The sequence below is a fragment of the Notechis scutatus genome, chromosome 3 (assembly GCF_049901735.1).
Source record: "Notechis scutatus isolate UNSWTSFEM ecotype Mainland chromosome 3, rNotScu1.2, whole genome shotgun sequence".
Taxonomy (NCBI): Eukaryota; Metazoa; Chordata; class Lepidosauria; order Squamata; family Elapidae; genus Notechis; species Notechis scutatus.
The window spans coordinates 180,664,994-180,682,800 of record NC_142011.1 but is presented as its reverse complement, the minus strand read 5'-3'; the positions used below and the strand labels follow the sequence as shown (position 1 = coordinate 180,682,800).

Below are 17,807 nucleotides of genomic sequence, written 5' to 3'. Positions count from 1 at the left end.
AACAGCAGTTGCCCCGAGGCCCCTCAGCTCAGACAGACAGACACACACACACACACAGCCTGCTCTTCTGTCTCTTTGGAAGGTGCCAGGTGGGGAGGCTTCCAGCCCAGAACATTTTATTTTGTTATCATTAAGCATTTACATTTTTGTTATAATTAAGTGTGTGTGTGTGTTTGTGTATGTGTGTGTGTGTGTATATATATATATATATATATATATATATATATATATATATATATATATATATATATATATATATATACACACACACACACACACACGCACACACATACATACATACATACATACATAAAAATTATATTAAATATATTAGCTTTTTTTAAAAAAATTCATATTAGTGGTCCTCGGGATTTAAAAGTATGAATTTGGTGGTCCCTGAGATCCAAAAGGTTGGTGACCCCTGATTTAACTGGCAATTGTTTCTTTGATATAATATATAATTAACGTTTAATTGTATCTTTCAAATCCAAATGATGTCTGTCAAAATTCTGTCCCCAGTGCTTGATGGCTTTATAGATTTGGTTGGGGAAGAACTGTCTCCAAATCAATTCTACCAAGACTGAATGTCTGTGAATATCTAAGGGATATTTCATCTGACTTTGGATAGGGTAGGATTTTCCCATTCTTCTGGACCCACAGCTCTTGCTCAATCATGGCAGTTCTAGCTTTTGCACAGCATCATCTGGTATGCCAGTTACTTCCTTTCTTAAATTAGGGTGGGCTTTCAAGCAGACACTAAGGGCCTAGCCACCTCACAGCTTAATTACTGCAATGTACTCTATGTGCAGCTGCCTTTGAGAACCACTTAGAAGTTTCAACTGGTTTAGAATGCAGTGACACAGCCAGTATGGGGCACTTCTGCTTCTTGAGTTGCACTGGTTGCCACTTTACTTCCAGGAATAATTCAAGGTGCTGCTTGCTACTTATACAGCCTTACATGGGATAGGATCTTAAGGGACCATCAGTCTCCCATAGTATCTGCCCAGCCAATCAAATCTGGCAGGGTTGATTTACAGAGGTTCCTTTAATTAAACAATGCTATTAATTAAGACTCTAGAAATATACCTTCAGTGTAGCAGCACTTGCTCTCTGAAATAAGGTTCCCCCCAAGATTCAAATGGCCCCCACTGTACTGATGTTTCCAAGGTCCTTTTAGACCTGTCTCTTTATGCAGGCTTTTGTTGAGGGGGAATTAAACCCTCTGAAGATCAAATGGTTTGTTTTTCTTCATTCTCATCCAGTTGCAATTCTTGCCATTACTCTTTTGTTTTTGTTGTTTCCTTCTTTCTGATGTTTTAAACAATTCGTAAACCAATCAATGTCACTGGGAATTGATCAGCATATACATTTAATAAACTATTATGTTTTGACAAATTATTATTATTATTATTAATGTTTTTAAATAGCTTGACAAAGGTAATGAGATTTCAAGAAGTACTGTTACCTGGCTAAACCTCCATAATCCAACCCTTCCTCTCCTCTGAATATGACATACAATCTTCTCCTTAAGTCATAAGGCTTTAAAGCCATGATCTGTAAATAAAATAATAAATCAAGCAAAAAGTACCACTGGATATTAGAAGGAAAATTATAGAAAAACATAAAACATACAATATATTAAGCGTTATATCCAATTGCTATTCTTCAAATGGAACTGCATTCTATTTCTAGAAATTAAAATGTTAGCATGTTTTAATGCTTCAAAGATAGTTTGTACTTTTTGTTTGTTTTTAATTCATGTAACCACCATCTCCAATTTTCTATAGTATTTACTCCCACTCGGAACAATCAGAGTACGTTATCCATCATGCGATTATTGAAAAGATGTAACCATAAAGCTACATTCAGCATACACACTGCCATCAAGGACAAATAAATAGACCACAGCATTTATCAAGGAATAGTAAACGCACATCTTTACTGAAGGAATTATGTAATGTTCCCAGACTTAGAACACTTTACTGTGTACTAGTCTCTGCTTCTGTAAAAAAAACCAGTATCTCCAGTGTCAGATCCTTCCTACTGATATTCCTACTCTGTGAAGAAACAATATACTCCTAAAGCATATAAAAGGAAAAAAAATGGAAATACCGGTAATCTTCTGTCTAAACATTATGGTCAAGTACATCTTCCTTTTTTCAAATATAAATGATTAGAAATTTCTAGCAAGACTACCAGATACCGTAACAGCTTTGTTCCTTATGCCATCCATCTGGTAAACTTGCAAGATTTGTTTTTCTCACCATGTACATGTATATATCTAAACTAGACTGTGGTGTTTCTCTGTGTCATATGTGGGTATATACAAAATTTCATTTTAATGTATGCCGATTAGTGTACATTCAAAGTGACAAAGTTACAAAGGACATTCAAAGTTATTCTAAGTCTAAGTCTTCTAAATTCTATAAAATTCTATAAAAGTTGGCTTGGGGCTGCAATAGGGGAACAACTCAAAGAAGTGGTTGATCAAGTAACAACAAATCCCACCTCCCTCCACTCCACCCAACTCTTCCACATGTCTTTAGATTTTAATGTTTGGTTTTAATTAATTTATGTTTTTGTGTGTGTGTGTGTGTGTATGTATGTGTGTGTGTGTATGTATGTGTGTATATATATATATATATATATATATATATATATATATATATATATATATATATATATATATATATATATATATATATATCTTGGCGATGTTTCGGCGAGGTCCCACTCGCCATCACACATTGCTTGCACTGGCACGAAGCTGAAAGCACCAGCCTGAGGATGGCAAGTGGGACCTCGCCGAAATGTCGCCAAGATACTCTTAATCTTACACAGGAAAAGACCCGAACACACCTAGACCTACATACCTGTACCTGTGAAAATCTACAAATCTACAAATATATATATTACATACATACACACACACACACACACACACACACACACACACATATGCTGTTAGCCACCCAGAGTTACCCTTTGGCACGATGCGTGGCCAATAAATTTTATAAGTAAAATAATGAATAAAAATAAAAAAAATAAAAAGATAAAATAAAAAAAATAAAAAGATAAAAAAGATAAAAAAGGCATGGGCATGCTTTGTAATGCTGACATAACACTGCACTATAGTTCTACAAACTGCTGTAATGTTTTTTTTCCTTCTGGATGACAATTTCTTTATTTGTTTAAGTGTTCCTGATTTTAAAGTGTAAATTGCCCATAAATGTTTGGACTTAGGCAGTCTTAAAAAAAAGCTAAACAAAAAAATGAACAACAAATGGTTTCTTACTAATGTATAGATTTGATAGGCAACATTTTTTCTTCTGGAACTTCTGAATAAATAAATACCTTCAAACATTTTAATTAGAATAAGATTTCCTTTCCTACATACAAATCTAAGTCATTTTAAAGATATTATTTTTGCAATATTGTGTGTTAGTTTCCATACTTTATTATTTTAACAGTATTTTACCTGTTGGAAGGAATCTTCAAACAAAGTTTGTCTGGATACATTGATCTTCACATGGCTTGGTAGAGCATTTGACTATAGAGAGAAGGTAAATGATTAATCCAACTATAAACACAAAAGTTATAAAAGTAAATTTAAAGTTTAAATTTAGACAGTATTATAGTACCTGACATAAGTAGCGGAAATGAGCTAGTTTCCACCTAAAGCTGCGTTCATAAGCAATTTGTGGTCCTTTATTTCTATAAAAAAACATATATAAATTTATTAAACACAACACAATGAAAATTTCATTTGGTCTAACAAATGATGTAACAGCTAATGTATGTATACTTCCATTCTAGATTAATTTTATGATCTTATCTTCGAACAAGATTATGCAATTCCAAAACAAACAAACAAAAATGTTTTGGTCCTTATGAAAGTATAGTACAGATGTTTGCTTTGAATCCCAAAGAAACACTCTGTGGCTCAGAAGTTTAGTCAAACTGTTCCAGAAAGGTCAAAGTATGGCTAATATAAACTCAGATCTTCTTGGTTATTCTGGGTTTTGCTAAGCCAAATTCTGGAAAAATTTTAGGAAGCAAGTAAAACAAGTCTATGCATCTTTCCTCATTTCCCCAATATAAAACCTGTGCATTTCTCTGCCCAGTGAAATGATTTTCCCAGTGGCCTTCCTAGGTTGCTATTATCCTTACTAATTAACTTGATGACTTGCTCTTTCTTTCAAGTCTTCTCAGCAATGTCTTTTTCACCATCTCTATTTAGCTGCCACTACTGCCACTCTTGAATTATTACAGTATATCCAACTAGCCTGCCTACCCCTTCCCAGTCTTCACAGTGTCCTCCTTACCCTACTTCTATTTAAGTGCTATTGCTAATGGGTTGTCTTTTCCTGCAGTCTTCAGCTTGAAACCTCCTGCACAATTTATATATTTCAGACTACCTGAAATGATTCCTCATTATAAACATCTGTAAATCCTGAAAAATGATGTCCATGTTTTAAGAATCACATTAATTTTCATGAATGGATTTCTTAATGCAGTAGAGATTTCCCCAAGCTTATAGAGAAGCCTGGAAATAGCTGAGTTCCTTTAATTATTTCAAAGCATTATCTTCCAAATAATATTTAAAATGATATAATCTTTCACCTTATGCTTCAGAAATCACACTGTATAACATGTAACTCCTGCATATTCTTCACTCATATAACACCCAAACTCAGATATCTGCAGGTAGTATCAGCTTAGAAACATTGTTCAGTGATTGTTTTGAAATTAGGATGGCTGGGAACAAAGGGACTTGTGCCTGAAGCTATGGCCATTACAGAGCCCCATGATCATGTGATAAAACTTCACGCATTTGGCAGCTCACTCACCCTTATCTGCAGGAGCACTCCCCCTACTATCTTTGTCCTTTTTCCCACCTGCTGCCCTGTACTCAACACTCCAGTTTATCTTCACAACCAAGTTCTTACTCTCGCTACTGATAAGACCTGCCTGGCCTCATTGCTGGCTTTGCATAGCAAAAAAGGTGGTGGTGGGGAGTACAGAGTTGCTTAAAGGGGCAATAGCATACCAAAATGCCATTTTTTGTGGTGCTCTTAGGCTATATGAGGTTGGATTTCTGCTGCTTTTTTTTTCTTGGTACAAAGCCAATGCCAGGAATATATCCAGGAATATAGGGAAAAAAATCAGTGCTTGTTGTATTCTACCCTCTTTAAAGCGTTTTGCTTTCTTTATCACCATGCAAAGTCAACCCCATAGGGCAAAGCAGCCAGGTCAGGCACATCTCATCATCAACAGGAACAAAAAGACAGTGGTGAAAGTGAGCTGGGGGAACAGAGGACAGGGATCTTAATTTGTAAGGTGGCAAGGATGACTGGGACCCAGCTGGGGTGGCTGACGCATATCAGAGTATGACAAGCAAGTGCCCTGCATGGCTGAATGCAGGGTAGATAAAAGGGCAGAGATGGGAGCAGAAACAGGCATGTGGGAGGAACTGGAGGCTGTTCTACCTTACTGATGCCCAGGGACTGGAAAGAACCAAGTCCAGAATGGCTTGGATTGTGATGGGTCCTTGGCTAATAACCAGTAAAATCTGCTTAATTGCCAACATGGACTGCAATCGCTAAGAAATGAGGTCATATTATATTTTGCTTAGCAATCCCATCACTTAGCAACTAAAATTCTGGTCCCAATTGTGATTTTGAGCTGAGGACATAAAAGGAAGATGAATTTGATGGCAGTATGTAGGAATCATTTACTGGGCAGAAGGAAGAGGAGGTATAGTTACTTTAGTAAATCTAGAGCAGTGGTTCCCAAAGTGGGCGGTGGGATGCCTTAGGGGGGTGCTAAGAGGCAAGGGGGCCGGCAGGGGGGCGCTAAGAGACGGCAGGGGGGCGTTCGAGGCGCTGGCCCCGCAGGCTCACTGACTGCTGGCCACGCAGCCCATTGACTGCCTTGAATGTGGAACCTGCGCGCGGTGAGCCTTGCCAAGCCTGGGGGGAAGGTAGGTGGGAGGTGGCGGAAAGGAGGCGCCTTAGCTTGCAGGCTGCCCTCTCCAGTAGATGCGGCGGAGGCACGCCACAAGGCCCGAAAGCAAAACCCTCCCAAGGCACGCAGTGGAAAGGGTGGGTGGTCTGGCATTAGGGCCCCCTTCCCCAGAGGAGAACAAGAGAGTGCGCAGCGCCCACCCAGCCTCCTCCTCTCCAGCCAGCCGGGCTTGCGTGCAGGATGCGAGTGGGTGCAGCTGCAGGTCTCCAAGGCGCGTGGCTCGGTTCGGTTCGGCTCTACGTGGCTGTCCCGGACCTTGAACCTAGCCTCCCTCTGCAGCCCGGTTCTTCCAACTGAGCCCTGCACTTGCTTGGTTGGTGATTGTTCCAAGTGATTGTTCCCTCCTCCGCCGCTGGTCCGGGCTGCTTCCGCACGCCTTCCTCCTCCCGGGCGGAGCGTAAAGATGGGCGGAAGGCTTCCCCGAAGTTGGGAGTCTATGAGCATGTGCACAGTACCTCCCCTTGCTTGGCCCGATGGAAGTGGACCTTGGGTTGAAGCAAAGAGGGCGAAGTTGGCCGCATCGCTGCCCTGGGGAGGCTGGCATTGCAAAATTGGATGCCAAAGAAAGAACTGGGGCAGGGGGCTGGAGAAGGGGCAGCTGCATTAAGGAGCAGGAAGATCTTAGCCATGGTTTATTGACTAATCCAGAATCAAACAGCATGCTAAACTCTAAACCAGAATGGCTGAGTTGATATATTCAGCCCGTGTTTCTCAACCTTGGGAACTTGTGTGGACTTCAATTCCCATTCTGGCTTTGCTCTACTTTCCCAAAGTGCCACCGCTGTCGCAATCTTTCTGATTGTCTGTCCGTCCATCCATACATACATCCAAAAGGTCTGCCTGCCTGCCTGTCTACCTATCTACCTGCCTACCTGTCTTTCTGTCTACCTAACTACCTACCTACCAATATAGATGTCTGTCTGTCTGTCTGTCTGTCTGTCTGTCTGTCTATCTATCTATCTATCTATCTATCTATCTATCTATCTATCTATCTATCTATCTATCTACCAATCTATCTACCTACCTACCTATCCATACATTCATCCAAAAGGCCTGCCTGCCTGCCTACCTACCTCTCTCTCTCTGTCTGTCTCTATCTATCTATCTATCTATCTATCTATCTATCTATCTATCTATCTATCTATCTATCTATCTATCTATCTAGCCATCCACCCACCCACCCACCCATCCATCCATCCATCCATGTTTGAAGCGCCAGCCCCACAGGCACATTGGGAAAGTAGAGCAAAGCCAGTCTGGGAGGGAGGGAGAGAGGGAGGGGGAGAAAGAGAGAGAGAGAGAGACCTGATGCATCAGATTGAAATGAGGCCTAGTTTAAACTGAGGCCCTTTTCCACACTGAAACATCTTTGGCTTCTATTAAAGGTTTTGTAGACGAAACATGGTCAAGACTATCAGGAAGCTCTCACATTTTGTTGAGGCTTCAAACAGGATCCGTTGGACCAGATCTCCACCCTAAAAATTACTTTTCCTCAATGTATTACAGTGCCAATTCTGAAGAAGGCAAAACCAAAATGCACTGGTAAATTACAAGGAGAACACACACATACACACACTCCCTTCTAACCCTGCTGGAGCAGGTGATTGGACTAGAATAGATATCTCATTATCTTTCTCCTCCCTCCCTCCCTCCTTTATTTCTTTTTATTTCTGTCCCTTTTTTGCATCCCCTCTGTTTCTTTGTCTCTTTTTCTTTCTTTCCCTTTTCTCTTTCTTTTCTTCCTTTTCTTTCTCTCTCTCTCTCTTTTCTCTCTCTCTCTTTCCCTCTCTCAGTCTCACCCCATTGACTTGACTTGCTTGGGCAGGTCCCTCCAGTGCAGTGGACTCAATGGGGTGGACCTGCGGGGCCGGCACCTAGAACGCGGTTGAAAAGTTTGAAAAGTAGAGCAAAGCCAGAGGTCCCTAATTTTTGCTGCAAAGAATCACAAAAGCTTCTGGGTTGTTCACAAGAAGGGACACACATGTCAATGCTATTCAGCAACATAAAATAAAGAGATACAAATAAAACAAATCAACAAGAATCGGCAAAGCATCTCTGATTAGATTTTATTCACTACTAGAACCTAATCAGAGATGCTTTGCCGATTCTAGTCCAATGACCTGCTCCAGCAGGGTTAGAAGGGAGTGTGTGTATATGTGTGTGCATGGCTGTCAAAACTCCAAAAACAGGTTAAGTATCTCTGGGGAGGCCAGTCATAAATTAGAACACTTGCTAAACAACCGGCCATTAAGTGAGGACCACTTGTTTGCCAGTCACCTGGCCACGCCCACCCAGTAACATGACCACCAAACCACACCTACCCGGTCATGTGAAGCCATGCCCAGCCAGCCAGCCAGTCACGTGACCAGCAAGCCACGCCCACCCAGTCACATGACCAGCAAGCCACACCCACCCAGCACGACCAGCAAGCCACACCCTCAAATTAGGCCACACCCACAAAAATTTGAATCCCACGCCTGGGTGGGGGGGCACCGAGGATGAGTTTGTAGCACCAAGGGGGCAGTGGACTGAAAAAGTTTGGGAACCACTGATCTAGAGAATAAACTATGCATACTGGGAAAGAGGGAAGAATGATTTCACTGTATGCATTTCTTAATCTCCATTATTGTAACAATATTACACATTCACAGCAGAACCATAAAGCAAAAAAACCATAAAGCAGCATCAAAAATGTTAAAGTAATTAAAATTATATAAATAAGGATTTTTAAATCCCAACAATGAAAATAATTCATTCCAGAAACCAGGGATGATTTTACAAAAGGCTTAATTCTAACCTGCTGCCAGATAAGCTTATGGCAGCAGTTGGAGAACTTCTACAGATGTCTTCAGTAAGGGAAAATAGAATATATAGATGAGAACATCATGGAGTTCATACAAAATAATTCATCTAATTGCTAGTATACATATACATATACATATACATATACATATACATATACATACTGCGTTTCTCATATAATAAGGCCGGGTCTTTTTTTTCTTTGAGCCCCGAAAAAACGGCTAGGACGTCCTTTCGGGGGTGAATTAATTTCTCACCCCTGCACACCCTCGCCTAGAGCGCCCCGTGGACAGCCATGTCTTGCCACCAGTCACTAACAGCCAATCATGGCGGAGCACAGAGGGCTCCCTACTCCCGCCAAGCGCTTTTCTGCAGACCCAGGTCAGTGGGCGGGTGGCATGGATGTCCGCCAGCAGCGTTTCAGCCGCTTCTCGGGTCTCCGTAGCTTCCATGTTTCCCGCCGGCGCTGGCACCTCTCTCACCAGTGCTGTCTCCAACAACAGCGTTTGAGTCGCTCCCACTTTCCCCCCCCCCCCATCCCCGTCCCTGCAACAACAGGGGGAAAAAACCATTGAGGTACCTGGGAGCGCCGCGCAGTGCATTTTCGTTTAATCCCGAGTGGCTGGTTGGGCTTGAGAAGAGCCAAGTGAGCATCTCAGCCACTGCTACCCTTGGTGCTCCAGCCTCGAGCTCTGCAAGCTTCCCAAAGTCCCGGTTCGCAGCCCATTCCTGCATTCCAAGCGTGCCCAGGCCTAGCTGCAGCTGTCCCTCTCTCGCCAGCGCCGTCTCCAACAACAGCGGAAACAGCGGCGGGAACCGTGGAAGTTACGGAGTCGGCTCCCCCACCCAAGAAGCAGCTGAAACGCTTCCACAGTTCCTGCCGCTGCTGTTGTTGGAGACGCTGTTGTTGGAGATGGCACTGGCGAGAGAGGCGCCAGCACTGGCGGGAACTGTGGAAGCTACGGCACCCTGAGAAGCTGCTGAAACGCTGCCAGCGGACATCCACGCCGCCACCGCCCGCTCACTGACCCGGCCTGCAACCAGCACCATACCTGGGTCTGCAGCAAAGGTGCTTGGCGGGGATAGGAAGCCCTCTGTGCTCCACCATGATTGGCCAGTAGAAGCGGCTGGCGGTGAGGTATGGCTGCCCGCAGGGCGCTTCTAACGGCAAATCCCCCCCGCCCTTCCCCCCCATTTCGCATGTTTTAAAATAGGCCTAAATTTGGGGGGAGGGGCTTAATTTCATTTTATGCCTAGAAAACATGTTGGGACTTCCTTTTGGGGGGCCACATTGTTGGAAAAACACGGTTTACATATACATACATATATTTCAGAATATCCATTAACACTTTACTTACACGGACGATTTACCAGTACGAGGATCATTGAAGGTAGTTGTTCGTGTGTTATGATCAACGAAGTATCTTACACCTTCTCTAGTGTATCTGATTTCCCAGCCTTCTGGAAGGGGATCTTCATTTTGTAAGCTAAAAAAATTAGTCAACAGGTTTTTTTAAAAATGCAGTAATTTTAATTTTGTTTCATTTTATTTAATGAGTAAAAACAGATTATCAATATACCCTTGAGTCCGTGGATCTTCCCACTGTGTTGTCTTTGTATTGTGATTTACAAAATATACTCTGTCATTTGAATCAACTCTCCTTTCTGTAATAAAAAATGAGCTATGTAAACAATATAAACAATAATGCATGAATATTATTTTACATATTTATATTTCTCACCCCAGCCTGGTGGTAAAGGACCTAGTGGATCATTTTCAGCAGAAAGCATTGAAGCCTAGTGAAAAAAAATAAATTGGAATTATTATTTTTTTAGTATTTACCTGCACTTGATAAAAATAAATAAAATCCTTCCATATAAACATCCAGTCAATATCAGTTCCTTTGCAATCTATATAAATTTGCTAAATAATGAAACAAACAAATAAGAGTCTTTCTAATCAGAGAAACTACCCAATTCCAAAATTGAGCTTATACTATGTACTGGAAGTTAACAAAACAAAAATTCCTGTTTTTTAGCTTTCTAACATTTTAAAAATTAACAAATTTATTATGGCAACATTCTTTTTTTTTTTTTTTTTTTTTTTGTAAAAAATTTTATTTGGGTTTTCACAAAACTTAATACAAATAAAATATCTTTTGTTGAGAATAGCATGATTCCAGGTTATCACTTTTCCATACAGACACAAACTCAATTTCATATTCATCTTTGTATTCTATTTCATATTTTGTTACTATTTTAGCATTTTCTCTGTGATTTTTCTCTTCCCTTAGACTTCTCAACCTTGTTTTTAATTATCTCATTCCTTTCTAAGTTCAATTACATATCTTTTTCTAAGTTTCAATATCTTTCTAATCATTATGTTTATATTTTTGTCCTGTTTCAATTTCATATTTTGTTTTCTCATTAAACAAGTTTTCCCCTATAGTTACTGATTGGAGTATGACACCTTTGTATCTTTTAATTTTTGTCCATTCAGATCTTATTTAAACTTCAATTTATGCCTTTACAATTATAACATTCAATATCTAACCTCTATTTTATAACATATAACTTTTGCCAATCGAATTCTGCTTGGTACATTCTTAAAATACACACTAAGTTCTTAAGGATTATATATACATACATACATACATACATACATACATACATACACATACACACACACACACACACACACACACACATTATATATATATATATATATATATATATATATATATATATATATGTATATATATGTATATATATGTATATATATGTATATATATGTATATATATATATAAAACAATAATACATAAAATACTAATTCTATTCCAATTCGGCTCAACCATTAATGTTAGTTACAATCTTCCATTAATATTAATTAACATCTTTAACATTTATTTTCAATTAAATATCATACTTCCTTAGGAACACTTGAAATATTTCCATTTTTTTTTTCATATTTTTCATATTTCTCTTCACTTAAAATTTTTATAAATCATTAATAACAATTAAAATGTTCCCATCCTTTCCTAATTTCATTCTCTCTCTTCATTTCATTTATTTATTAACAAACATTCCATTACATTACAATAAGTATTTTATCTATCACTTTAATCACACTTGTTTCATATTTTTTAAATTCATTTCTATTTCTAATATAACAATGCTATCTTATGTACCCTTGCAGAATCCTCTCATTCAATTAAATTTTCACCCATTATCTCTATATCTTCTAAATAGGCTTATACCTTTAATCCTTGTATGTTTTCCCTGTTTCTCTATATCCTGTTTCTGTCCTTTATAACTTCTTTTCCTTTCCTTCTTCCCCCTCTTCTCTCCTTCCCCTTTTTGACCCCTTGTCTCTCTAATTCTAATTCTCTTTTCTATAATCCCCGCTTCTGTTTCTTCCTAATATTTTAATTGCTTTTCAAACTGTTCTTTTTTTGGTTGTTTTTTCAAATCTTAAATTTTTCACTCTCTTTCCCGAACCCTTTCCTTTTTTCCCCCCATATAGGATTACTTGATCATTAAAGATGGCTTCTTCTTTGTCCCGCCCTTCTTGTTCTTCAAGCATTTCTTGTTATTTCTCATAGTTCAAGATCTCCATTTCTAATAATTGAAATACGAAGCCAAAAAAACCCTTCTTGTGCATCTTCTTTCTGTTTTTTAAGTTCCATTTTCAGTTCTTCCAAGAGTGATGCCATTTTAAACACTTTTAAACAACCACCCAATTGATTTTAGTCATTTAAATCCAATAACCAAAATTCCAAAAATCACCAAGTAATCCAAATAATCCAAGGCTGTTTCTTCTTGTTTCTTTTTTCCGCTTTCTCTTCCTGGGGTTCTATTATCTTGTTACAAAGTTTCAGTTAGAATGTATTTTTTAGGAATCTTGTTAAGGTTTCACTGTTAATTCCTTTTACTTCCACCCTTTTGGTTTTTTCCTTTTCTCTTTCTTTCTTTTAAAAGTTTTTAAATATCCAAGAAATCTTTATTATCCCTTTGACATTTTATTTTTAGCTTGAATGCCTATTCATGTCAAAGTGATTTTTTTTCAGTTTCTTACTTAAGTCTCAACTGTCAGTATGGGGAAAGAAAGAAAAAAAACCCAAATCTTTTATCTTCTCTCTCTCCTTCGCCGCTTCAGAAATCTTCTTTGGAACAATGTTATTCTTTATAGTTCAGATACCAGGGTACCTTATGTTGTTGCTTTTTCAGTTCAACCTGGTCAGTCAAAGCTTTCTCTTCTTATCTTCCTCCTGCACAATCTTTTCTGGTCGGGTTCTTCTTTGAGGTGGCCATTTCTGACCACCGCTGCAACCGCCTTCAGGAAAGGGAGTAATGGCCAGCTGGGGAGGAGAGATACAGCTCTCCTCGACCCTGCTGGCAGTCTCCCCCTCTCTTCACCACCTCTACGGGGTGGCTTTGCCCTGAATCCAGCCGGCTCGGGGCGCTTCGGCGGCAAGCACGGATCGAAACCGTGCATGATCACGGATTTCAGTCCGTCGCCGAAGAAGCCCAAACTGGAAGTCCTCATTCATGGCAACATTCTTAAGATATTTAGTCCGAGACCAAGTAGTTTATCAGCCATGGACTGGTATCAAAATATAGTTAAACAGGACACGGTTTTGGCTAAATCACGGCTTCACATCTCAGCTCAACCACTGTCAGGGCAATGTAAAATCATATACATATACTAATATGCATTAAATATATAAGAATGGACAAAAGAAGAATCTAAACACATTTTTAGCTTTACCGAATAGAGGTATCGTTGGTTAAATTGTTGCATAGCTCCTTGCAATTGATTTCGTTGCGACTGCCATTGTTCAAAATTTCTAACTGATTCCATTGTTGGTCTCTGCCATGTTGTTGTTCGTGTATTGTGGTCCACATAATAAACTCTTCCGCGATCATCAACCCTTCTTTCCCAGCTAGGAAGAAATTACAATGTTGGGAATCATGTTATAGCAATAAATAACTTGTTATGGGGCACTGTTAATTGTATATTAGTAGGTATGAAGATTTAATCTAGAACTTTTTCTAGATTAAAAGCTAGAAGCTTTTAATATGAAAGTCATCACCAGGGAAATTGCTATTATAAAAAAAGAAATCATTCAATGACACAAAATAAAATCTATAATAAACTAGTCTGAATACAGAATAAATTAATGGGAGCCACTCCAAAGCAATCAGAATTATGTGAATTTTAAAACTATTTTTATGTGTTACAGATTTGATGATTTTTATGTTGAATTTTATCGATTAGTATATTGACATAGTACAGTTAATAAAAGGAATGTTACCAGTCCCCTCTTCCCTCTTAAATAATGTGAATTGGAAGTGAAGGGCAGTAAAGCTTCAGTGAAATAGAAGTTGTGCAAAATGGGGCAGACCTCTGACTAATATCCCCCTAGTCATTGTCCAGGAAGCTCACCTTAAAGTCAAAGGGCATAAATAACTGAAGAAAGTATGATAGAAGAAGCATCTTTATACTATCCTAATTATAATTCAAGCTCATGAATTTACTTTTAAAGATTACTAAAAGGCTAGCTTTTTTAATTTTTTTGTTTATATAAAGAAACTTAAATTTCATTGTATAATTTACATACAAAGAAACATACTGTAGCAAATTCTCATCTTTAGGTAACAATTTTGTAGCCTTTATTAATATATGGAAAAGTATAACTATTACCCTGGTGGCAAAGGTTGAGGCCTTTCCCAAGTTGTAGTTCTTGTGTTATGATCAACATAATAGGTTCTACCATGTGGATCCTTTCTTTGTTCCCATCTTTGAAAAATACAAAAAGTAGAATTTAATTAATAGAAAACAAAAGTTTCTATTAGATCAGTTATAGGAAATGATGCTGCAGGAAGGAAGGAATCCACTGACAATCTTCTTCCTTCCTATTACATGGTTACATTCTTAAACTAGAGTTAATCTAGCATTAAAAACAAGTTAGTTATCATCACAATGCCCAATTAAATTTATTTTTTGCATTTATATATAGAAAATCAGATGAAATATCTTCAACTTTGGCCCCACTGGATAGATAAAATCAATAGAAAATACTAGAAATAACCTAAAGATATATTAGACATAAATGATTTCAAGAGATTAAATTCAGTTACCTTAGTATAATCCAACACATTGACAAATACCTCCCCATCCATCCATCTATCCATCTATCTAGTTAAAATATGTCACTAACATTTCTATATTAATCTCATCTCACATACCCTGGGGGCAAAGGTTCTATGCTGGTGTTACCAGGTTGCTGCCTTACAGCTTCGCCAGATACATTAGCAGACTCCCTTGGTTTTGCTACTTCTGTCATTGGTGTTGCATTGTTCTCTGTGCTAGAGGATACAGAATCTGGAGGAGTAACAGGCTGAAGTCCTGAAAATTCATTGAAGGCAGTTATAGATGTACTGTTTTCAGCATTACTAGTAGTAGCCTCAGTTTCTATAGGAGTTTCTGAAATAGTAGTGGTACAATCTGCAGATGTAGATGGTGCTTCTGTAGAATCCATAGGTATTTCGGAGATTGAAAGATTATCAGCTTCCATTATAGATGATTCACAACTAACTGTAATATACAAAAAGAGAATAAAATGTGAGATAAGCATTACTTTTATCTTTTGAACATTACATCCAAAATCAAACATGAAATCAGGCTGCTCAGCCAACAATGGTAACCTGCAAACATTATTGATAGTTAAAATATTATAGATTACTAAAATGTTAAAGTAATATGCAGATAAAATGGCAACTGCAACAATTTGATTATGTTATGATCAGCTTAATAGGTTCTTTCATTTGTGACTCCTCAAGTAATTTTCAACTCCTAGTAACCACATAGATTTTCTCTATCTCCAACTTGTTCTTTCAAGTCTCCCAATGATGCACACTGTAATTGAGTCCATCCATCTGGCTGCTGGTCATCCCCTTCTTTTCCCCAACTCTTCCAGTACAATAGTCTTTTCCAAAGAGTCAGTTTTCACATGACATGCTGAAAGTAAGATCATTTGAGCTTGGTAATTTGTTTTTTCAAAATGAAAGTTCAAAGGCATCAATAATCTTTCTCTTCTGCTTTTAAAATCCAACTTTCACTTCCATACAGTGTCACAGGGAATACTATGGCTTGTACTCTTCTGATCTTTGTTTGTACAAACACATTACAACATTTATTTTTTCCAAGGCCTTCATGGATGCTCAACTACACAATGCAGCTTTTACATAGTCTTGTTCTATACAAATGTAACAGAGTCCAATAAATTCTAGATATTATTTGTTGTATAAATCATAATTTGAGGTACATTGACTCTCTTGCAATAGAAGTTAAAACGTTCTCTCATTGTCCACGCAATATAGGGATCTCTGATTCTTTGTTCCACTCATTTCTTAGCATCTGCATATCAAATTGATTTACAGATAACAAAAATCTATAAAAACTAATAGTAAGCGTTTTAATTTTAACAGATTTAACAAGTTCTACCGTGTTTCTCCAACAATACCCCCAATAGGAAGACCCAGCATGTTTTCTAGGGATAAAATGAAATTAAGCCCCACCCCCCAAATTTAGGCCTATTTTAAAAGATGCAAAATTAGGGGGGCAGGGGGAACATGCCTTTAGGAGCACCCCGTGGGCAGCCACGCCTCGTCACCAGCCGCTCCTAACGGTCAATCATGGTGGAGCGCAGAGTGCTTCCTACCCCTGCCAAGCGCCTTTGCTGCAGACCCGGGTATGGTGCTGGTTGCACTCGGCAGGGCACTTTAAATTGTGAGACCTTCGGCATCCACCGCTGCTGCTTCCTCCGCCACTCTTGCTTTCCCTTCGCATTCCTCCACCAGCAGTGTTTCAGCCGCTTCTCAGGTGGGGAGTCACCTCCGTAGCTTCCACAGTTCCCGCTGGCACTGGCGAGAGAACAGTCGCAGCACCGGTGGGAACCATGGAAGCTATGGAGGCAGCTCCCCCGCCCGAGAAGCAGCTGAAACACTTCCACGGTTCACGCCAGCACTGCCGCTGTTCTCTCGCCAGTGCCGGTGGGAACTGTGGAAGCTACAGAGGTGGCTCCCCTACCCGAGAAGCGGCTAAAACGCTGCCGGTGGAGGAATGCGAAGGGAAAGCAAGAGCGGCGGAGGAAGCAGCAGCGGCGGGCTCTGAAGGTCTTGTGATTTAAAGTGCCCTGCTGAGGCCAACATCCACACCGACGCCACCTGCCTGCTGACCCGGCCTGCAACCAACACCATACCCGGGTCTGCAGCAAAGGTGCTTGGCGGGGGTAGGGAGCCCTCCACGCTCAGCCATGATCGGTCATTAGGAGCGGCTGGTGGCGAGGTGTGGCTACCCACAGGGTGCTCTAGGCAAGGGTGCGTGGGGAGGAAAAATTAATTCACCCCCGAAAAGACAGCCTAGCCGTTTTTTCAGGGCTCAAAAAAAAAAAAAAAAAGACCCGGCCTTATTATATGAGAAACACAGTAGTACCTCAGGTATTTCAGAAGCTTCAGAAGAATGGTGCTGGCCAATAATTTTTTTTGCTAACAAATGTTGTTACACTAAATATTTCTATTGGATTATAAGATAATGATATTTAATACTTAACACGGTGTATGTTAAATATTCATCTTCTTCATCAGTTAATCCAAAATAAGTATCTCTACTTCCATTCAATTTTTTATAGCTTGATTAGCTTAGAGATTTGACTGATTTTTTCTGTGGTGGTAATGATCCAAATGCTGATATAATTTCATTTTTTTATATTAGAGGTTCTTGTAAGGAATATCCTCTATGGTATCTTGGATGTTGAGATCTCTATTGCATAGTGTTTCAATATACTCCTTCCCTCTTCATCTCCTTAAAATTGGTTACTACTTATCCGTTGGTGTCCTTTAGCATACCCATTTGAACTTCTGTTTCCATTTCTTACGTTTCTGCAGATATTGTATAAACTGCAATACTACTTAT

General features: G+C 39.2%; 1 protein-coding gene across 1 annotated transcript in view; it reads right to left on the bottom strand.

Annotated features, from left to right (window-relative positions):
- The window catches only part of WWP1 (WW domain containing E3 ubiquitin protein ligase 1), a 74,456-nt gene that overhangs the window by 14,769 nt on the left and 41,880 nt on the right, over positions 1-17,807 (bottom strand). Inside the window, exons 8-16 of the mRNA XM_087961973.1 lie at positions 15,080-15,428; positions 14,535-14,630; positions 13,599-13,773; positions 10,572-10,626; positions 10,410-10,494; positions 10,188-10,316; positions 3,642-3,714; positions 3,479-3,550; positions 1,466-1,554 (exon numbers count right to left, since the gene is read on the bottom strand). Coding sequence (XP_087818099.1) covers positions 1,466-1,554; positions 3,479-3,550; positions 3,642-3,714; positions 10,188-10,316; positions 10,410-10,494; positions 10,572-10,626; positions 13,599-13,773; positions 14,535-14,630; positions 15,080-15,428 — 1,123 coding nt within the window. The remainder of the gene's footprint in view (positions 1-1,465; positions 1,555-3,478; positions 3,551-3,641; positions 3,715-10,187; positions 10,317-10,409; positions 10,495-10,571; positions 10,627-13,598; positions 13,774-14,534; positions 14,631-15,079; positions 15,429-17,807) is intronic.